The following is a 22,761-nucleotide window of genomic DNA, read 5'->3' as shown; positions in this document are numbered from 1 at the left end:
AGATGGTTGGCTGGAGAAGAAGAGGCAGGTCGGAGAGGAGAGAACGCGAAAGTCGAAAGAGCAAGGGCTAGACGGGGAGAAAATACGAAGGGTTGTCGAGAGAGAAAGAGAGAGGGAGGATAAGGCCGTCAAGAGACGTACGACTCCCCGGGGAAATTTAGGTGCGACCTCCATGTATCACAGAAGCTGCCGTAAGTAGGTACCTAACCGACGTATGTACGCCACATACGTGCCGGTGCCCGCGCGCGAATAAACGCGTGCCACGCGGCTGGAACGGGGGACACGCGTGTATTCTTCTGACAGAAGAAAGGAAACGAAACGTAGATACGCGCGTCTTCTTAAAATCCACATTCTCCGCAGTTCGCATATAATATTAAAAAAAAACTGTAATAATTTTTAAAAGATTTTTTAAAGAACAAAGAAGATAAAGAGAGGAAAATATAATGTTTAATAAAATATTTTGTGTGTATTTTCCTTTTAATCTCCAATCTAGGCGTGAGAGATTCTACCTCTGGAATTTCATTTTTTTTTTAATTAATTTTTTATTAAAATCAACTCGAAAACTCTTCGGACTGCAATCTAAAAAAAAAAAATGAAATGCCAACTTCACAGAGATATGGAGAATGTTAATAAAAAAAGATTCTATACATTTTTTCATAGGATACTCTTTTTGAAAGAATGTATCTGATATATAAAATATTGAAATAAAAAAATAGTCATTCTCATGGGAATTTCGAAAAATAAGGAAGAGATTGTAAATATTTCTGTTTATAATATTTCATATCGATTTGACGCCTCAAGATTGATACTATGCGCTTTTAGATGTAATACATTCGACTAATAACCGCGAAATCCAGATAATATCCCTCGAAGTCAATCTCACCGTCGCCCCTTTTTTTTGGAGTGAGAAAAATCGACAGACCGCGGACGGAAGAACGAATATACTGGCAAAATGGTAATAAAATCGATGCCCCGGATCTGCTCCGATTTGTAATTGAATCAAATTAATCACCCCGACCGAATCCGTAACCCCCGCAGACTGTCGACTCATCCACCGCCATCTCCAATTAATAGCGAACGACTGGAGAACGGTCGGGGTAAAAGGAGATGAAGGGGACGCGGGGATGTGGAGAGTCATTTCGGCGTTTCGTTGGACTTTATAAAACGAATCCAATTAACGACGGTCGTTTGTCAAAAATTCAAAGCTACCGAAAAATTTCACACGCAAAAATAATGTTGTTCGCCCCATCTATTTTTGCAATTTGCTGTCGATGGTCAAAATAAATGGATGAAAACTAGCAAAATTGCGATCAACGGCTAACAAGCGGCGAAAATCAAGCATAAAATCGCATATGAAATTGCGCTTCGCGAAAATTAATCGCGATAAAATTAAGCGCAGATGGATTTAGATGACAAATTAATTATTTTATAAATCAAACATAAGAAATACAAATCTTATTCATATATCAATGCGAAATATCAATAAAATATTTATTATTACGAATAAAATTTTGTTTCGATTCCTTCAATTTTGGAATTGTTTTATAAAAACAGTAATTCGTTGACGGTCTCACACACACACACACACACAATTCATGTAATTTGCATTTAGATATATGGTATTATTGCTTTACAACTTTCCAATTACGGCTTGTAATTGTCGAAAGTATCATTCTCATAATTTTGCAACTTCAGATCATATTTTTTTATATATAATAATTATTTATGAAACACAAATTATATATGCATATATATATTTTATTATTTATCCTTTTTTAATATATTTTATATTAAAAAATTTAGAATTTAGGCAAGCCACATTTTTCGATCTTGTTCGAAATATCTACCAAAACTCGCCGCTGAAAGTAATAACGCATGCACAAGAGCAGAAATTCCGCGCTTTTTAATTTGAGCCTCTAAACGTGAATTTTTCCGAGCAAGCATGGAAGCCTGTATATGTCGGCTCAGTGAAATATGCATCATATTCTAGGTCGGTTGACGTGTTGTTGTAAAATTATGACGACGATACACTCGACAATTACAAGCCTTATCTGAAAAGTTGTAAACAACGATACCGCGCGTCTGTATACATGAATTATAAATATCATTTCACTTTTTTTTTTTATAAAACAATTCCGTTTGTCTGACACATGAGATTATATTCGATATGAATCTTATGATTTCATACATATACACTGTTAATCATCCAATACAAATGTTCCCCCAGATCGTTTTTTAGATTCATACTATTTTATATGTATATAATATTCATCTATTTTTATCGCAAGCGCAAAACCGGCAAAGTAAAAAAAAAACTGAATTAAAAAAGCAGAGAAAGATTTAACGAAAGAAGAAAAAAAAGGCTTATGGAAAATCGAAGAAAATATTTGACTGTTCTCGCTAAACAAACTTGAGTTCCGCGAATAGATCACGAATTACAATTTTAATCATATTGATTTATTTTGGTTGCATTAGCAGTGACGAAATAAAATTATTCTAACAATTTATGAATTCTTAATTTTTGAGATTTAAAATCATAGTACATCAATTCCTTAGCACATGTAATGTAATATCTATGAAATCTTTGAAAGCCCCTTATGCAATTTATCTTCTATCATCTATTAACATTAAAAATTGCGAACTAACTTTGACTTGTAATTTCTTTAAAAGTTGATAAAACATTAAAAATTGATGGGCTATCAAGTTAACATTTCTTAAAAAATTTTTTTAAAATAAACAAAAGATAAAGGTTAAACAAAAGATTGGAAAGATTTTTTAATCTCTCTCTCAATGTCGACATTTTAATCTCGATCAAAGATTAAAATTCAGACTATTATGATTTCGTCGAAGATATCATATATATTTATCATTTATATATATAATAATATATATATTAAAATTATAATAAAAATTATGGAAAATTATATTTAAATCGATAAAACAAGTATGATCAAAATAAAAAATTATTAAATATTTACATATAATAAAAACCATAAATAAGATACCATATCTCTGTGGCTCTAGGCCTCTTATCTTTTATACATTTAATTATTAGTATTTTTCTTAACATATCGTTTCAAGAAATAAAGAATGTATCTAGAGTTCTTTAGAAAAGATTTAGAATTCTAATAGTTATATCGAAATTTTGAGATATATCCAACTTTACAGAAGGGTATTGTCTTGAACCGATGCTATATTGCGTTCATAATCAAAATCAAAGATATCCTCTGTTCCAGACCGAGCAGGAAAAAGTTGTGCAAGAATCCGACTGATATTCCGTCATTCTAGATTCCGACTTTATAGCAACACATGTTATTGGTTTATTTCACAACAACTTTGACCTACTCGCTAACAAATCTAATCAATTTCCTAAATCTTTCCTCATTGATCTTACTGCGATGACTCTTTAATCTCGTTTCTTTCAAAGTTGAAATTAATTTCATCTTTTCAACAGCTATACTCTATTAAATAAATGGCAAAACCGAATCAAATTTTCTATTAGTTTTTTAGCATTGTTTATTAATTATTAATTAATTAAATATTAAATAATTAATAAATTAGCAATAGTTAGTTTATCTTAATAAAATAAACAGACTAGAATAATTATTTCATCAATAAATATAATTTAATAAATATAATTTAGATAAAGCGAAGAGGAAGAAAATATATTATAAGCAAAATTGATTAATTCTGCTTTAAAATAATTATATTATCTTTCCTTGGTACTAAAAAAATTAATATATTCTAGATGTTTATATATTTTCTAATTATTTAAAATACGCGCATGCGAGTGTTAGTAATTGTACTAAACTAATTAAATTAAAAATTATATGACAGTTAATAAAACACAAATATTTGCGTAAAATTCAACAAGTGTAAATATATAATATAATATATTTACAATAAAAGATACAGTATTACATAAAAAAGTGAAAGAGAAAGAAGGAGTATATATATATATATATAATGAAGAGATAAGTTGAACTCCAATTAATCAATGATTGAGTTCTTCATAAAAACAATTCGATTAACTGTTTAATCCCATTCATTTGACATCTAGATTTCTTTCGTTTCTTATAAACTTTGTCTCAGAAAATTAAAAATTAAAAACAATTGAATTTAACAAGCCCTCGTGCTTATCTGGAAACGTAAAAAATATAGTAAAGAAGTACCACGTTATTCTGTCTAAATATAAAAACTCCTATATAAAAGCACGCGTTTCGTTTTGAAAACTACAATCGACACAATTTGCTTTCAGCGTTCAATAAAGCGGGCTTTCTTCAAGGGTTGTGACCGTCTGTTTTGAACAGTGGCAATTTCATTGTGAGACCTACAGTCGAAGAAAATTCTATATACTGGCTCTGTTTCTGCCATATGTTCCTCTCCGAATTTCAAAGTTTTTAAAATTTCGAGTAATTGATAAAATTCTCTAACTTTTTCTCTCTCCTCTTCCAAAGAGAATTCTAGAATTTTTAATAGAGTAGAAAAAAAATTTTTAGCATTTAAATATAAAAGATAAATAATTTTGTCTAAAAAAAGGAAAATAAACTTCGAGATATCTTACAGATTTTGTAATTTAAATCAAGATCGAAGAAAGAATTTTGTGAAAATATACGCACAAATTCTCTCCCTTTCTTATATTAAAATTATTTTAATATTGGAATATACGATGAGAGATCACATACGTGCTATTTCGTTTAATTATACCTTTAGATGCACGATCGTAATCCTACACAATTACTGTACACAATGGTCGAATTACATGTCTAAAATATAAGCCACATAAAAGGCGTTTTGTACCGTTTCATCGAGACAAAAGCTCGCGCAGCCCCGTGTCGACCGATCTACTTTAATACAAATGGTAAATGACCCACGTAACTCTTCTTCCACCCCCGACACCGTTTTTACAACCGTGCAAAAATATCCCGGATTCTCGTCGCCGAGATAATAAACGATTACATCTTCCTCCTCGTGCCCGCGCGATACGCGCGAGGACGCGTATTATTGTAAACCCGAAATTATAACGCGGATTTATGGAAAAGGGAGAAAACGAGACAGAAAAATAGCGAGGTGATAAACGGCGGTACATTTTGCAGGTTGCACAACTGGTCGAATTGAGAGTATCACGAGGTGGATTACGGACGATTGCGCTGAGTGGGATACCGGAACGCACGTTCGAATACACGTCCGATGAGAGAAGCGGATGATGACACTCTCATCAATTCGTATATATGATATCCAAAGGAAAATGTGGAAGGATTCTATTTTTAATATTCTAGTTACAGATAGAAATGGGATTTCTAGTGGATTTTCTAAAATATTCTATTTTTTGGAAAAATAACTTAACTCATAATAAAATAAAAATAAATAAGAGTAATAAGAAAAAACATTATATATTGATACAGCATTTTGTACACGATATATGTTTGTATAATTCATCTATTTGTGGTTAACATTACAGTCCAAAAATCCACAAGAAAGATATATTAATAATATTTATCAACGAATAAACTCCGTTGTCTACTTAAAATTCCTTTTTTTAACACAGCGAAAGAGAGACTGTCTTTGAAATATTAAAAAATACTCTCTAATCCTGACATTTTTTTATATTTAAATAAACAATATAATTCGTAATCGTGTGTTGCAGATGTACAATAAAATACAATATACATGTATATCCTAAAAACGATAATGAACTTTGGCTCAAGATTTCATGCCTACGGAAATTCGTATATATATTCACGCGTTTGGCTCTTGATTTATAACGTTAATCCTATTTCACGAAGCACTTTGCGAATTACCAATGCCCGTACAAACAAATCGCTAGCGACGCATTCAGTTCATTTATACGAGTCGATTTTAATTATCTAGATTCCTTTCAAGTTCGATAAAGAGTACTCAAATAAAAGAATTGATCCTTATTCACAAAAAAGTTTGTATGAAATCTTTATTTATCGCGTATAATCTTAATTATTTCATTGAGATATCTATAAAAAATTTTCCTTTCAAATACTATTTACATAAAAAAATTTAATGTTTAACAAATAAAATTTATTCAAAATCCTTTAATTTGAAAAACTAAATAAGTAAAATTTTAGCATTATGATGCAATTATTTTTAGTTGCCTCCCACAAGAATAACTAATAATTCTATTGCAATGAAAAAAGGAATACTTAGAAAAGAAGAAAAATTATATCTCTTTAAGTAGCTATAAAAATTTTCAGTGATATATTCATTGTACCAAAAACAATCATAAGATAAACATTTTTCTTGTATATATAAGAAATATTTATTTTCTTGAATTCAAAAACATTCACTATAAAAGAATAATTTCGAACCACGCACAGAAAAAATTGCAATGCATTTGCCAAAATCGGAAAGATTGTAAAAAAGATTTTTTAAACCTTTTTATACCCCGAATCGGAAACCAGCTGCAGATTATCTATGGACGGTAGATGCTGAGCACAATCTGCGGTTAGCCCTACTCACGTAAACGCTGGGAGACCAAAGACCTTAGTAAATCTTTACAACACATTATTTTACAAGAACTCGTTCAGATATCAAATAAACCCTACGGAACAAGAATCATTCGAAAATTGTATACTCCACTATCTATCATGCGAAAGATGCAAAAAATAACCATAATGATAATTCATATAAGAGATACCACATATACCTTGTTCGACATACACCTTGTACCATCAATAAAAATGCATTCAACGAATACGGTCACCTCTAATCATCTTACAGTAAAACACGAATAATATCGCCAGAGATGAAAAATGTTAATTTTTTACGAAGATAAACCTTGTTATTACTTCACACGATCTATGTGCCACGATAGAAAAACCAAGATACCGATTGATCATTTAACTAATAATTGTGCAAAACTAATAGAATTCTACAATCGGTTATCGCCGTCGATTATCAACATTGTACAATATATCTATATGTAATTTAAAATTTTATGGAATTATTAATTAATTCTAAAGTAATTTTGGCTTATCGACGTATTGCTTGCCATGGTGGATAATAGTGGCGAAAGTGCCGGCCACCATAGCACCCCAGAATAACATATAAAGTAATATTTCCGTTGTGTATCGTGATGGTAATATTATATGAGCGACTAACATCGAGGATGCGACTAAAAGAACGAGCGGGAATGTAGCGTAACGCCAATTTCGCTCGGATTCCAAAGGACATTGAATGGAAGTGCATTCGCCGTCCTGTACAATATAGCGACCCAGAAAAAGCTCCATCGAATCCTATAACGTAAATATTATTATATCATCGAAAAAGAGATAAAAGTTTTCAAAATTCAACTAACCTGTCTATATCCATCGGCGAAATTGTTCTTGTAATATCTCGTTAGCGAATTTAGACCATCTTTCACGGCGCCCAACTTAGTGCGTTTTCCAGTTCGCGTGAAATCCGTCTTCAATGCTCCCGTGCCGGAATATTGAATACTTATCACGTCTGCATTATCGGCCCAAACCTAAAGACATTAATAACAAATTTTTTTTAATTGACTATATTATTTTTATTATTGCATAAGTGTATATGTGTGTACTATGTATATATGTATATATCATTTATCTCTCATATTAAAACTTCTTAATTAATATATATATTATAATTATTATATTTTAAATATAAATATTTTTTTTATATTTTACTTGATCTTAAATGTTTCAGAAATTAAATTCCTGTTATTGCGCCTGAAAAAAATAATTTAATATTTACCTGTTTAAAAAGGTTTTCAAATGCGGGGTGATCTTCCACTTTTCTAAGTATTTCTAACCTGCTCAATACTTCATTGAGAACTCGCTTCGCCAGCATGCTTTGTACAACATTTGTTCGATCCAAGCAATCAATGCAATTTGTACGAAAAACGCCATCCTGAGCCGAAAGCAATGCTCCATCCCTCATTAACAAGAAATACCCCATCTGTTCCTGGTCATGAGCTAATCGATCCAGTAAAGTGTTCAATTTATCCCACTTTAATCTTCTGCATTCGGCATGAAAATCGAAAGCCTCATATCGAATGTTTTGATTATTAATTCTTTGGACTAAATTGCGATATGCATTTTCAAGTAGTGCTTCTGGTCCACATTGGTCGATCTATGCAAAACATTAATAGGACAAAAAGTTTTATAAACAAATAAAATAATAGTTTTCGCAATAAGGCAACATTTTTTAAATAATTCTTACTTGGTATACTATTCAAAATTTTAATTATTTTTTAAGTATATAAAATTTTTCATAATATTCAAATATTATGACATTAAAAAAAAAAAAAGAAGACTTACCAAATTCACTAAGATTTGCTTTCCATAGTGAAAGATCTGAACATCAAAGTGCCGTGCACAAGCGCTTTGATGGTCTTCATGTGGACTGATTTGTGGCTTTGGCTTGTACTTTAAGTTTGGTGCTTGATACCAAAACAGAGGAATGGATCCGCGCGTTTGCACAAAAGAACTGCGATCGCCGTTTACTTCGATCAGCTGCTCCGTCTCCACGTAATTGGAAACGTTGCCTGTGGCATCTATACCACGCGAAAATAGTCTCGTGCCAGCACGATGCACACTACGTCTAGAGACAATGCCCCAATTGAATGCAACACCGTTCACGACTACTGTATTCAGCGAAACGACTGTATAAATAAATTGTTAAGGTCATTACAAAAATTGCATACTACTTCACATCTGATATGAAAAATGATATGTATGTTAAAGGATACAGCCATGAATGATGGGCAAACAGAATTTGTATTGCTCTGGTCTTGCACTTAAGTCCTGCAGGAGGTAGGCATTCCATACAAACCTGGGATCTGCCCTGTCGTGAAGCGGCATCTGAATAAGAATATATTTTTATTTTAACACTATTTAGCACTATGCAAAACAATAATAAAAATATATAATAATGTATTTACTTGCAAGAATTCAGGTGTTGTGTTATGTAGCCTCTGCATAGTATGACTAAGGTCATATGTGTAACTGAAGTAAAAGTACGGTGTATTCAAGACTGATTTCACCATCTCCAAATATGTGGCATTATTTTGCACTTGTTTTTCAGTCAAATGTAAAGACGATCTTGTATAAGGTATCACCTCTGTTGATGATATCTTGTAAATGTTATGCCCAGCTATAGTACCACACATTTGAGCATCCGTAATAACAATGAGATAACGACACGCCAAAAGGCGTATGATCCCCACCAGTCCCCATATCTTTCTACGACTGGCAGTTGTTGGAATTTGACTAGCTGTACCAACTGAGAAAAGAAGCAAAAATATATCATTAACTTGTCAGACTAATTAAAAAAAACATATATCGGTGGTAAATTACCTTGCGTGTAGATTTGCTGACTCACTCTATCAATCACTAGCAGGACTTTGGTCCCGACTGGCTCCACAAAAAACTTCTCCGGAGTCGCGTACCTTGGCAAATAACAAAATTAATAATCAGTGCAAAAAAATTTAATTAGCAATAGGTCAAAGTAAATTAGGTATAAATTTTTTTATATTTTACATAAAATGACGAGATACGTAAATCTACTATAATATCTTACTTACAGATAGAAACTGTCATAAACGTCCGTGTTTGGCATCTTATCGTCAAGTAACGAGTAAATCGGAGCACGTTAAGTGGATAGACAGGTGAGCGACAAAATAATAAAATAATGCCGGAAAAATGAAATTACGATTTTCGGACGAAACGCGGCCCATATATACGCATATATATGTATGTTTTAAGCACAAGAATTATTAACAAAAATCCGACTAAATACGAATTAATTGTCGGCTTCTTATCAACTCCGACTTGACATGATCCAAGATATTCAAGACTGTCATGGACTATAAAGACTAGTCAAAACCAAAGTAACCTTATTGGCCAAATGCTACACCATAGACTATTTTTTCCTAGATCGGCCTATAGATCTCTAGAGACTCTTTTACGATATCATAGGCGAAGTTTTTCGAACATACTGATTCGCTCTCGAATAGAGAATTATAAATTTTCCTAAGAAATTCCCTAAAAGCTTTGAGAAACTCTATCGAACTCTATCGAACAGTTGGCATGTTTGACATATTTGGCGCCAAAAGATTGCAATAAAAGAGACTTGAAATTTTATATACATATAGATATATTCTTTTCACACATACAAATATTATTCTTTTATTAATAATATTCTCTTTGTTTACTAATATTATCTAAAATATTTAAAATAAAAAAAAACATTATTTGACTCCTCTATGGGGATAATTTTAAATCTATCAATTGCTAATTGTGCAAAATAAATAATTATATGTCAGACAATAAATCGAACATTTTTTAATATATATCAAAAGTAATGATCTGTTTTTCTGAGATCATTATGCTTCATTATGAATCAAATAATGGCATAAATTACTTTTCTTCTTTTTAAAAATTTTATTAATTATTGCTATTCTGTTTTTATACTTACAACAAAACAAAAGTATATTATTCTTATAATTAAACAGAAAAAAAGAAAGACTATAAGAATATATATAAAGATTGTAATTATAAGAATAATTAAAAAGAATAGAGACTTACAGAGTTGATTTTTACAATTGATCTAGCAGCAGTTATTATTTGCTCGACATCGTTTGGCTTTTATGTACATCAATTTGCCATCGTGTATGCCTTTACGTTTGATTACGTATTTCCGGATCGCATCTATAGAAATATATAGATTTATAAGTTATAAATATTGATCTGAAAAATATATTAAACTGTTCGTCTCTCTACGAGTTGCAAATAAAATTTAATATTACGCAACATGCATATTTAATATGTTGCCCTTTCGCAATGTTTGACCTCTAAATTAAACTTATCAAGCGACTATACCATTTAACAATATGTTTCACTTCAATTAAACTTGATCAAATTTAATCTTAACTCGTCGATTCCTCTCGCATATTTACAATAGTCAAAATATCAAACATCTATCCTCTTACCCTTCTTTCCTGTACGAGAATTATCTGGAAGCATCAGACTTTAGACATGAAGTATACATAACGCAGTATACATATATATACACGTCATTGGCGTCATCTTTCTCTCTCTCTCTCTCTCTCTCTCTCTCTCTCTCTCTCTCTCTCTCTCTCTCTGTCTGTCTCTCTCCCTCTTGTTCGCTCGCCCGCTAGCTCGTCCGCTCCCGCTTCGTGCATCGCACATCGCACGTACGCGTGCGTCCGTAGTTCGTAGTACGTACGTACGTACATTGAACAGTGCGTAGTTGAAAGCGTTATTTGTTTTTTTGTTCTGACACAGTGCGACTTGCAAACTTGTGTTGTCGATCTATGTTGTGATTTCTCGAAAACGTCGTCGCTACATAATCCAGAGGGGCGTTACGCACCGATGTAAGATACACTTCCATCGTGTATGCGTATATTGTTCAGTTTTCTTTTCCTTTCTCTTTTTTTTTTTTTGGTCAGTATTTTTCGCGAGATCGCCACGCAGCAATTGTTAATTCATCGTCGATCGCGCCAAATCCTTGGATGAGAACTATATACGCTAATTGTCGATAACAATGTCGTTCATTAATTGTTTATTTACTCGTTGAAGTAAATTTGCATCGTCAATAAAACATGTCATGGTCAAAGAAAGATTTCCCGTAAACGTAAATAAAAGATCTTTGCAATTGCGATTGTTATTATGTAAAGATAATGTACAAAAATGACGCCGTTTATATTAAATATTTTCTGTTGCTTTTTCAGCTAGTAATCTTTTCTTAAAAAAACGTTCTTTATATAGCACTCAGTATTGTTTTAAAATAAAAAAAATTTTTAGATTTATTATCACAATATAAACTTAGATACGTTATTAGAAATATAATAAAGAAACTTTAATAGTTGTAAAATTTCCTCTTATTTACAGGTTGTAACTGGATTATGCACCAGCTTCCACTGAACATTCTTGCTGCTTTTCAGTTTGTAAATGCTACAATATGCCACCCAAACAGAGAAAAATAGCTATTATGGGCTATAGATCCGTAGGTAAACACTGAATAATATATATTACACATTTTTATGGATATGTATAACTTGTGATTTCTACGATTAAACATAAGTACCAAAACAGTTGTTTTATTATATAATGGTTTACATTTATCAAGATGTTATGTTAATGATACCTGAATGTTTTGCAATGCTTTAATGCTATATATTTAATTTTTAATAGGTAAATCATCCCTTAGTATACAGTTTGTCGAGGGACAATTTGTGGACTCGTACGATCCTACAATAGAGAATAGTAAGAAAAACTTTTATCTGTTTATTTTATAGTTTAACTTGTAATTTATAAAAATATAAATTGTATTTTTTTAAATGATTGAATATTATACCAATATTGTTTTATATATTGTAGCATTTACAAAAAGTACACGAGTAAATAGTCAAGATTATGAACTTAAATTAGTAGACACAGCTGGTCAAGATGAATATAGCATATTTCCTACTCAGTATTCCATGGACATCCATGGTTATGTCCTGGTATACAGCATAACCAGTGCGAAGAGTTTTGAAATTGTACAAATTATTTATGACAAACTACTTGACATCACTGGAAAGCTTCAGTAAGATATCTTGTTTCTTGAATGCTCACATATTTGCTCTCATTCAAACTATAATTGTTAATTGTGATATCATTTGCAGCGTTCCAATTGTATTAGTGGGTAACAAAACAGATTTGTACGTTGATCGTATGATCACGACAGACCAAGGAAAGCGCTTAGCAAATTCCTGGAATGCAGCATTTCTAGAAACCAGTGCAAAGCAAAATGAGGTATTTATGGATTTTTCATTCTTTTAAAGTAAACTGTGGATTTCTTATTAAATGCGATTTACATAGTCTGTTGCAGATATTTTTCACACATTGCTGATGGAGATCGAAAAAGCTAATGGAAATGTACAAGAAAAATCGAATTGCATTATTTGTTGAATTGCCTGAAATAATGGCATTAACAGAAATGTAAATGTGTAAAACTGGGTAAAAACATTGGCATTATATCTCTAATACCTTCATAATCCCACTGACGCAAATACAAAAATCTCAAAAATGTAAAAGAAAATGCAAATGTAACAATAGATAATATTATTTATATACACATAACCATAAAATATTTTATGGTTATTATATTTATAAAATAATTGATAGTTTTTCATGTTCCGATTTAATGTTCCGATTATATAATTAAACCGACAATTTAATATATCACTATTTTAATTTATGTTATATTATGTTTAGTATAATCTTAAGTAAATTTAATATGTATTAGATTATATATATATTTATATATATAAGACAACAATCAATCAATTAAGTTAATTTTAGGCAAATCTATATAAATTTTTTTTTAATACACATTCAGATTGCAATATTTATACCAAATCACAGTTTACAAAAAAAATTACACATTCAATCAAAGAATAATTAAAAGAGCTTCAATATAATAATTTTTACATGCATAACTTTTACTTTAATATACTTATGTACAAAACGTGCTTCCGTTTATTATTATAATTTATTAATAATATACAAAATAAAACTATATATTGATTCCATATTCTGTGTTACATATAAAGAATTGAAATTTGCCAATATAATGCTTTCTAAGTTGTCATCAGAATTATCGACAACAAATACAGATCTATCTGCTCAAAATATCACAAGATGGCACTACGTAATTCGTCAAAGGCGATTGCTCTTCACATAGTTCCATGTTCTCTATGCATCGTGAATTTTTCGAGTGTACTTTTTTTAGAATCGATTTATCGTATATTGTCGTATATTCCACTTGGCTCTTGGCTCGTGTGTTACGTTTCGCAAATTTCGTAACTGTGTCAAACGCGGATTAATTCAGTCAAAATGTTTAATCAAATATTGCGACCTATTGTTCGCAACATGGCCAGAAATGGTAAGATTTCCGCGTTTTAGATCTGTACTATGTCGTGTATTATACACACGGTTTAATCAATTATATATCAACCTTACATAATATCTGCTATTTCGTGTGAATATCGTTAAATGTTAGTTTGTAACAATATGCAGCAATAATAAATAATTTAATTATCCACAAAATCAGTCTTTAATTATAGATTTATCCATCAATTTGCTGTCAATTGTTTCTTCAAATTTTTTGAGTAGTTAATTTTTCGATTGTAAGAGATTGATATGAATGGCATAAAATTGCAATTCATATAAAATCATATAATTAATTAGCAAACTATTCTTTGGTTTAATTTTAATATTTTATTTTTTTAAGACTGATTCTCAAAGTTATATCATTTGCATATTTAATATATTGATATTTTGTAAAAATAGTTCCAAGTTTATCAAAAATATCTTTTAAATTGAAATTAGGTTATTGATTATTTTATATTTACAAGCCTAACGATATTATCAAAGGTAGAAATACATATATTTATAAATACTAAAAAAATTAATACAAATTTATATATTTTTTATGTGAAGGTACTCGTTCTGCCAGCTCAAAAGTGATAGATGTTAAATTGGCATCATTTGATGAAATACCTGTACCACAGGGCTCATGGAAAGAGCACTATGATGCAAGACAGAAAGTTTACAATACTCAATTAATTGCTGGTGTTTCTGTACTAGTTGGTACTATAGCTTTTGTATGTATTAATTTTTTCAAATAATATCTTGAATTATCAACTCATAATTTCATATTTCTCAATTGTACATATATTAGAATAGAATTTTGTTATATTTTCAATTTTATCTTTCATACTTTTTATAGATTATAAATTTAAAGAGTCTATGCACCATATATACAATTTTTATATTTTATTTTCAGATAAAACTATCGGGCATTATATTCTTTAATTTTGGACCACCTGAGGAACCTACTGAAGAGAAATAAACATTCATACAAAATATTAGCTAATTAAAATAGATATAAAAGCAATCTGGCTACATACAACTGTTGAGAATATTATGTACTTTATTGTGTGAGTGTAACATGCAATACCTTGTACTCTCCTCAATAAATAGTTCATATTTATAATAGGTATATAATCAGTACGCAAGATATATATTTATCTTATGGGTCTACTCTGGCTTAACAAAACATATTTACTTTATCCATAAATTGCATAAATGAGACAATTCCATGTAAAAAATGCTTATATCTCTAAAATGTATATTTAAATATATTCAATAATAATATATTGCAACAAATAAATTAAATTTTCTATTTTAGAATTCTGCAATATTAAATTATATTTTGTTATTCAATTATTAAACAAATTTTAACATGTACGTATTTTGGTTATATATATATATATATATATATATATACACGTAATTTTTCTTTACATTGTTTGCTTTTGTTATAATAATTATATTAATAGCTAAGTTTAATTAAATAGCATTTTTATTTTAATACCTTCTGTTAGTTTAATGAGAACGCGCTATTTCTGAAAAGAATTCTAAAATATCTTGAATGGTAAACTCTAGTGTCACATTACTATCTGGATAACAACGTTGTATGAGCTCTTCAATATTCCTGTATTGTGCAATGAACTCGTTTTGCATTTCGCGCCAAACAACCTGTGGATATATGTATATATATGTATAGACATAAACAGAAATAAGTAGTTAAAATTAAAAATATAATTAATATATTAATATACAATAACTGATTACAAATAAAAAATAATTTTTATGTTTATAAGAAAAACTTTTACAACAATTATCATCAAACTGTAAGCAATCTCTTCTATATTTTACCTGTAATAAATTTTCCTCTTCGCACAGATGCTTTTCAACTTTCCGATATAGATTCTCCAGACCTTTTTTAACTTCTCTCGCAGGATATTCCTTCACTACGCGCCGCAATTCTTGTTTACTGAATGCCATTTGATAACTGATTTCAGATTCTTTCACACCAGCACCTACCTTGGCTTGTACACCCTCGAAGAAAAGCTAAAAAATTAATATATTTTTGATTAATATATCCTAATATAACATTTACATATGTATATAAGGGTTGCAAAAATAATTTTAGTAATCTACATTAAGTTTCTCAAGAGGTCGTCCAAAGTATTGTGTAACATAAGCTCGAAGTGCATCTTGATATTTCTGTTTGGCTTCCTTCCGCTCGTGATCCAATACAGAAATTTTTAATTGCGAGAGGAAATCATAAAGATGATGGAAATTCTCTATAAAATATAGCAAAAGAAAGTATTATATTAATTATTATAAGCAACAAAAGAGTAAATATTTTTAGTGATCGGAATTATGGATAGCAATTTTATAATTAATTATTGAAATATTTTTTACCCATCTTTATAACTTCTTGTGGCGTCTTGTGATGTTCTCGACTGTGATTGACAATAGCTTCGAACATAGTGCTCACGAGTTTCGTATACCACTTTTCAAGATCGACCTTCCTATCGGAGTTGCGGAAAATTTTCTCCGCGGTTCTTGCAAATGGCCCGAAGTTTTCTATGTATGGCAATATACCGCACTTGTGCCGACGATTAACTTTCGTATCGTGTAATATGGATTGTAGCTGTGCCTGCATAAACTTATCGAATGCTCGTTTCACGTGAATCAAAGCGGACGCAAACGTCATCGACAAAAACGAGCCTGTGTCTTGAGCAGACATGACATGCTGCGATAAGCGCACTAGCACATACATACACCAGCTGTAAACAACAAAATTATAAAAAAATGATTATATAAAGCGATTCAGTAAAAACTCCAAATAATTTCATAAATGGAAAAATTATTTTTTCAAGCACACTCACAAGCTGTCGATCTTATCCAGAAAGCCGATAAAGTTGTTCAATTCGGTTTCCAACGACGGAAATATCGCAGCCATAGTCGCACGCACATCCTCGTTTACCTGACGCTCCAATCTTTTACTCGCCGTCGAAGTCACCGATCCTGGACTCGCTGCGCCGTTACTCGTGTTTTCTATTTCCTCCATCTCGCTGCTCTAATAAACAAACGCATTGAAGAAACTAGAACAGGAATTTATTGGTACACTTACTTTGGAAGGCGAAAGAACTGAATCCAATTGAAGAAATGAAACACAGAATCCTTGCTCGGCGAGACACACCGGCTGCATCTGCGAGAGTACACAATCGAGGATTGAGTCCAGAAGATTACCTTCGTCCACTGGAGTCCATACTTCGCCACTCAGCAAACAGATAGGTGCTGGATTGAGCAGATCCTCACCTTTTTGACCGCTAGACCTTGATGTATTTACTTAAAAATATTTTACTCATATGTAAAATTTATAAAAATGCGTGTGCAATAAAAGATTAGGCAGTAGAGCATCGGTTAGTTTTCAAATAATTTATTCATTTAAATATTTATTGTCGTTTATTTATTGATCGGAGCTCTGTTGTAAAAATTATTCTGTTGTTATACCTTGTAGACGTTTGTTAATAAGCTTATTCTTGGCCTCCTCAAAGAAGCGTTTTAGATCCCTCTTATACAGTTTGCTCATAGTATCAGTATATACTTTGGTTAACAGCACAAAAGCTTTATTATCTAATGCTCTAAGCAATTGCATTAATTCAGTATATGGTACGAGCTCATTATGAACTCCTTGATGAGTCGGTAAAATTAGATCTGTCATGGAAGTCGACGCATCCCCGATGTCATTACCCTAAAATGCAATTAAGAAATTGAAACAAAAGATTCTTATTTTAATTACATTTAATAGCATTATCAAAAGAAATATAAAATGTTGAAAAATTAAGTAATTACCAAATGTATAAAAAGATTATTTAAATGTCTAGCAACAATAACTGAGAATTTCGCTCTAAGCTTGTCCAACCGTCTTTTCTGTTCAGTGACAGCATTCAACTTGTCCAAACCAGGCGGAAGAGGTGCTGTGATTGCTTTTAAGAGCGCTGTACCTGCAAGACCAAGCTCTTCTCTTTCACCTGGCAATTCAGCTTCATTTAAAGTATGTTGATGTGTTGGAGAAATATCTAATTGTGACTTAAAGAAAGAAAATTATATATTGTAGTAGAGAAAAAAGAATTTATTTAATTATATATAATCCTTGTTGACTTACAATGACTAGATTAAGCTGGTCTAATAAAAGTCTTGCATTATTATTCGCTGTATGTATAGCCTGATTCTTCTGTCCAACTCGAGCCATTACTTCTCTTATTCTTCCTAACGCTTCGTCGTACGTCGCTAATCGTGCTTCTACGATAGAAGCTTCGATTATCGCAGCATCTATACTGTTCATCAACTGTGTTACCCTCTGCTCTGATGCTAAGACGGAGTATACATTTTCCTATATAAAGATAAAATAAAATTAGTTCTATAAATTAACTATAAATTTATTAGTATTTTTTGTATTTATTATAACAAAAGTTATTATTTTACTCCATCAAGTATGGATAGATCCTTTGAAAGAGTTTCCATAAAAAGCTCAGCATTGGAAACAGCATATTCACAATTCTCCATCATTTGTTTTAAGTCAGCAGCCTCCTTTTCAGTAATAGATTGATAATCTGAAGTAATAGGTGATGCCAAAAGATCTGAAATTATGCAAAAGCATGAAGAATTTAAAAATACATTTTTATATATACATTAAAAGTTATATTAGCAATTTGATTAAATTAAATAACAAACATATACCAGGTGTAAATGTGATGCTGTCACTTTCTTTTAACGCAATTGGATCAATCAACCATTCTTTGGGAATATTTTTGAATTCTGGCCTCTGAGAAAAACTACATGAATAAGTATACAGATTACTGATAAATGTTCGTCTTTCCTGCACCGTGGTGGATGACCATTTATAGACTTTATCAATATGCAGCTCTATATCCATAGAATCATTTTTAACACCATCTACGATTTGTATATCACTCAGAGGCCATGATTGTTTCTTTTTATAAACATTTTTGTCATTCTTCTTTATTTGGTATAATATAAGAGATCCTGGCGTATCTGTCGTTGTAACCAAGCACAAAAAGCTCATCTTCTTCTTCTTATAAGCTTTGCTGACATAGCATACACTGAGCAGCTTTTCATCACTAGGAGTAAACACTTCCCTTTGCAAAGTATGTCGAATAGCTGCCATGGCTTAATCTATTGTATTCTTTTCTCTTGTTTCTTGTTACTACTTAAATGTTGCATCTTCTATTTTACAAAATCCTAATTATTAAAATTAACATAATCAGAAGTATTAATAATATATAAGAAATGAGGTTATATCTGATAAAAAAAATTTATTTCATTAGTATCCATGGAATAAAACTTACACAAACATTGTTCAAATTCTTTGCATCAAGCGAATGTTACTTTTCTCGTCGTGATAAATTGAATTACATCGCAAATAAATTATCAAATCTTTTATGTTTACAAGATTAGTGGATCTTTGATCTGTCATAAGAAGAGGGCGTTAGTTCGACTAATGCTACAGAGTTGACCAGATGATGATATAAGAGATGGAGTATGACTATCATGCATCGATATAACAAATATATGTTGTATTTTTGCATTGACAATATAAGAATGAGTCATATATTGATAGATGTATATTCAAACTTTGAAGGAAAAGTGTAAATGTAACAGGCAACTGTTCTCTTACATTACTACAATTTTTTATATTATATGTATATATAGAACGTCAACTCTCTCTCTTCGCAAGTTGAGAGGAATAATATATCAGAGATAAGCCAGACTTTTTTTTGATAGCACATACAGAGTTACGTATTAACAATGCGATAAAAATGAAACTCACGTGGTTCATTATTGCTCAATATCACAGGTAAGAAATTGATAACAAAACAAATTTTAGATAAAAATATATATGCACGCATGAAATAAAAAGTAAAGAAAAAAATGTGTAAAAAATAGCTCTATCTTTGCTACATCTGAAGAAGTTTCTTCTCGTTATTTAGTGTACCATCTCTTTTTATTGCACTTAAAAATAACAAAATTACTACATTTCAGCATACAGTGCGCCAAGCGTTGTATTAGCACAATGACACATCCATTAGTTGCAGTATGTCAAATGCGATCAATAGCTGACAAAGTGAAAAATTTGGAAGTTGTTACTGAATTAGCAGCTGAAGCCAAACGCAGATCAGCTATAGTAAACATATTTATCAATAAATAAGATTAAATATTCTATATCATATAATGATAATTTCTTCTAGATTTTAAAAATATATAAAATATTTATAGATAGCATTCTTCCCTGAAGCTTGCGATTACTTGGCAGATAATAAAAAGGATATCGTCGCTATGGCTGAACCTTTGACTGGACAGACAGTGGCATCTTATAAAGAGATTGCTGTTAAAAATGACATTTGGTTATCCTTAGGTGGAATTCATGAAGCTGTAATATTTGAGTTTCTGTTTACATTAATTTTTATGTACAAAGGAAAAAGATAACTTTTTTTTTAATAATATACAAGAGATTTTTCTCCAATTATTTTAGTCAGATACAGAAAAGATATACAATACACATATATTAATAAATAATATGGGAGAATTGGTAGCTGCATACAGAAAAATACACTTGTTTGATATGGATAATAAGGATACTGGGATACGTTTGATGGAATCGGATTATGTACTGAAAGGAACTCAAATTGTGCCCCCTGTATTTACACCAATTGGCAAGCTTGCACTGAGCATTGTATCCTTAAAACAAATTTTCTTTTCTGATACAAAACATTGATACAAAATATTAATGCTTAACAATGATATAAGTGTTACGATATGCGATTTCCCGAGTTATCATTAACTTTGCGGAATATGGGAGCGCAAATTCTCACTTATCCGTCGGCATTCACGTATCAAACTGGTGCCGCGCATTGGGAGGTGATGTTGCGAGCACGAGCTATAGAGAATCAGTGTTACGTTATAGCCGCGGCACAAACTGGCGCGCATAATAAAAAAAGAGTCAGCTGGGGTCATGCTATGGTGAATATATATATACTTTCTCTTAATAGAATTAACAACATTCATAACATAAAGTTACAATTGGAATTCATCTTTTTTCAGATTGTAGATCCTTGGGGTGCTGTTATAACACAGTGTGCAGAAAAAACGAGTATTGCTGTAGCAGAAATTGATCTTACGCTATTGGAGAAAATCAGACAAAATATGCCGTGCGAAAAACATCGCCGTACTGATTTATACTCCAATATGGAAAGTTAAAAATCTATTTAACATGAGCAGAAGAACTTAGTAGATAAGTAGATAACTAAGTAGATAAGCAATTAATGTAATTAATGGGTCTAATTATATAATGGATATATTAATTTTGATATATAGATTTATACATATTCAGCAACCACAAATCTAAAGTAAAATAGTATTGTTGTTATTAATTTTATATTTGAGATTGTTTTATCACAATTTCTTAAAATTAGAGTACATTGTTATTGTACTTTAGCATTTTATTTATTAAAAAGAAGATAATATATATATTATACCTCAAACAGATAAATACTGAGAAAATCATTATTTAACATATAAATAAATAAAATTATTCTGGAATTTATGTGAAAAATAATTTTATTACTAAACCTCAATTTGCTTTGCCTTGATGATATATATTGTCAACTATATCTGATTTCGATTGAATACCCATGAATTCGACATCTACTCCCTGTAGAGCCCAGTTATGTTCACAAATTTCTAATGCCTCCCATTCAGATTTGAAAGCTGCTTTTGGATCGGGTGGCATAGACATTGCAGCACCCGAAACTTGATCTTGTACTAATCTCGTGGTATCCGCAGCATTATTTTCACCAAGCACGAGTGTATAAATAGATCTTAGTCCAAATACATTAAGGAAATACCATGAAGCTGAAGAAACCCATGCTGCATCCAATGTAACTAATTCTATACCCCGTTGCAACATTGGCTTGAACCGTAGGGTTAATGGAAATGGTACTTTAGCTAAAATAAGAAAAATATATATTTATTCCTAATATATAATTTATACATATATAAGGTTTAGTTAACAAACTATAATATTAAATATGCAATAAATAAATGCAAATAAATTCAACAATATCGATACAATACATACTTGTTACAAATCCAGAAAACATCCAATTAATCCAACCACCAATCAGTACCATAGGTAATACATTAGTCACATTTCCTTTTAGCATATCAGTCATCATATTTGGATCAGTCATAGGATTTTGAGAGACAGGAGCACGCTTCTGAGTCTTGAAATATCCAGTCTCTTCATTATTGAAAAAATGCCTCCTAGTCATAAAAGCTACTTTTGGTATATATTGTCCATTCTCCCTGAGTAACCTGGAGCGTATCATGACTTGACTGAAAAATATTTAATATTGTAATTGAATAACAGTCTCGTGACAAACACTCTTAAACGCACGCGTATCCATACAATTGCCTAGATAAAATATTTACCTATCTTGCACTTGATGAAGCTCGACCTTTTTCTGCGAAGCGAGCAGTATCGAAACATAGTGACGGATTATACCGACGAGAAAAGTGATCACTACTATAGGTAAAAATACCCAGCCTCGAATATTTGGATCTAACAATAATTCTGCCATTGTCTCTATCGCATAAATCTATTTGCGAAAATGAAAACAAGATACAGGACGACGTGGAATAAATCTCATCGCTGCTCCAGCTCCACAATCCATTACCACACATGCGCCGACCAAGATTACATTCGTTTGATGCTACAACCATAGATTTATAAATAATAATAGATCTCCCAATCACGTTTCCT

General features: G+C 31.1%; 6 protein-coding genes across 8 annotated transcripts; 3 read left to right on the top strand and 3 right to left on the bottom strand.

The window, feature by feature from the left end:
* Positions 1-5,374: 5,374 nt before the first annotated feature.
* On the bottom strand, positions 5,375-9,858 carry Sac1 (Sac1 phosphatase). The gene is made up of 8 exons (XM_070303794.1): positions 9,575-9,858; positions 9,348-9,439; positions 8,933-9,273; positions 8,741-8,852; positions 8,310-8,653; positions 7,744-8,121; positions 7,328-7,495; positions 5,375-7,265 (listed from the first exon to the last, which is right to left on the bottom strand). Exons 1-8 carry the CDS (start codon positions 9,607-9,609, stop codon positions 6,987-6,989), a joined length of 1,749 nt encoding a protein of 582 aa, XP_070159895.1. The 5' UTR covers positions 9,610-9,858; the 3' UTR covers positions 5,375-6,986.
* A 1,330-nt stretch (positions 9,859-11,188) lies between these two features.
* On the top strand, positions 11,189-13,388 carry Rheb (Ras homolog enriched in brain). Of its 2 annotated transcripts, none has more exons than XM_070303801.1 (6): positions 11,189-11,386; positions 11,904-12,022; positions 12,207-12,278; positions 12,393-12,600; positions 12,680-12,809; positions 12,876-13,388. In XM_070303801.1, exons 2-6 carry the CDS (start codon positions 11,974-11,976, stop codon positions 12,963-12,965), a joined length of 549 nt encoding a protein of 182 aa, XP_070159902.1. In that variant the 5' UTR covers positions 11,189-11,386; positions 11,904-11,973; the 3' UTR covers positions 12,966-13,388. The 2 variants fall into 2 exon arrangements, with proteins under 2 accessions (XP_070159902.1, XP_070159903.1); XM_070303802.1 differs by lacking the exon at positions 11,189-11,386 and adding an exon at positions 11,571-11,646.
* A 409-nt stretch (positions 13,389-13,797) lies between these two features.
* Positions 13,798-15,603, top strand: Cox7b (Cytochrome c oxidase subunit 7B). The gene is made up of 3 exons (XM_070303803.1): positions 13,798-13,941; positions 14,499-14,662; positions 14,845-15,603. The coding sequence occupies exons 1-3, from the start codon at positions 13,893-13,895 to the stop codon at positions 14,908-14,910; spliced, it is 279 nt and encodes a 92-aa protein (XP_070159904.1). The 5' UTR covers positions 13,798-13,892; the 3' UTR covers positions 14,911-15,603.
* Positions 14,974-19,584, bottom strand: Sec3 (exocyst complex component Sec3). 2 transcript variants are annotated; one of them, XM_070303792.1, is made up of 12 exons: positions 19,289-19,584; positions 18,660-19,181; positions 18,405-18,559; positions 18,085-18,312; positions 17,772-18,008; positions 17,430-17,670; positions 17,047-17,264; positions 16,802-16,992; positions 16,332-16,699; positions 16,065-16,210; positions 15,780-15,974; positions 14,974-15,599 (listed from the first exon to the last, which is right to left on the bottom strand). In XM_070303792.1, the coding sequence occupies exons 2-12, from the start codon at positions 19,105-19,107 to the stop codon at positions 15,447-15,449; spliced, it is 2,580 nt and encodes an 859-aa protein (XP_070159893.1). In that variant the 5' UTR covers positions 19,108-19,181; positions 19,289-19,584; the 3' UTR covers positions 14,974-15,446. The 2 variants fall into 2 exon arrangements, with proteins under 2 accessions (XP_070159893.1, XP_070159894.1); XM_070303793.1 differs by having other exon boundaries at positions 18,660-19,166.
* Positions 19,467-21,478, top strand: Nitfhit (NFT-1 protein). The gene is made up of 6 exons (XM_070303799.1): positions 19,467-19,797; positions 19,983-20,124; positions 20,217-20,372; positions 20,473-20,673; positions 20,748-20,960; positions 21,042-21,478. Exons 1-6 carry the CDS (start codon positions 19,760-19,762, stop codon positions 21,195-21,197), a joined length of 906 nt encoding a protein of 301 aa, XP_070159900.1. The 5' UTR covers positions 19,467-19,759; the 3' UTR covers positions 21,198-21,478.
* Emc3 (ER membrane protein complex subunit 3) lies at positions 19,920-22,711 on the bottom strand. Its single transcript, XM_070303800.1, has 3 exons — positions 22,431-22,711; positions 22,078-22,334; positions 19,920-21,944 (listed from the first exon to the last, which is right to left on the bottom strand). The coding sequence occupies exons 1-3, from the start codon at positions 22,577-22,579 to the stop codon at positions 21,571-21,573; spliced, it is 780 nt and encodes a 259-aa protein (XP_070159901.1). The 5' UTR covers positions 22,580-22,711; the 3' UTR covers positions 19,920-21,570.
* Between the last annotated feature and the right edge of the window lie 50 nt (positions 22,712-22,761).

Source organism: Polyergus mexicanus, unplaced genomic scaffold, assembly GCF_030449975.1.
Source record: "Polyergus mexicanus isolate NDT 795.1 unplaced genomic scaffold, iyPolMexi1.0 SCAF_11, whole genome shotgun sequence".
Lineage (NCBI taxonomy): Eukaryota > Metazoa > Arthropoda > Insecta > Hymenoptera > Formicidae > Polyergus > Polyergus mexicanus.
This window is presented reverse-complemented; position numbering and strand designations above follow the sequence as displayed.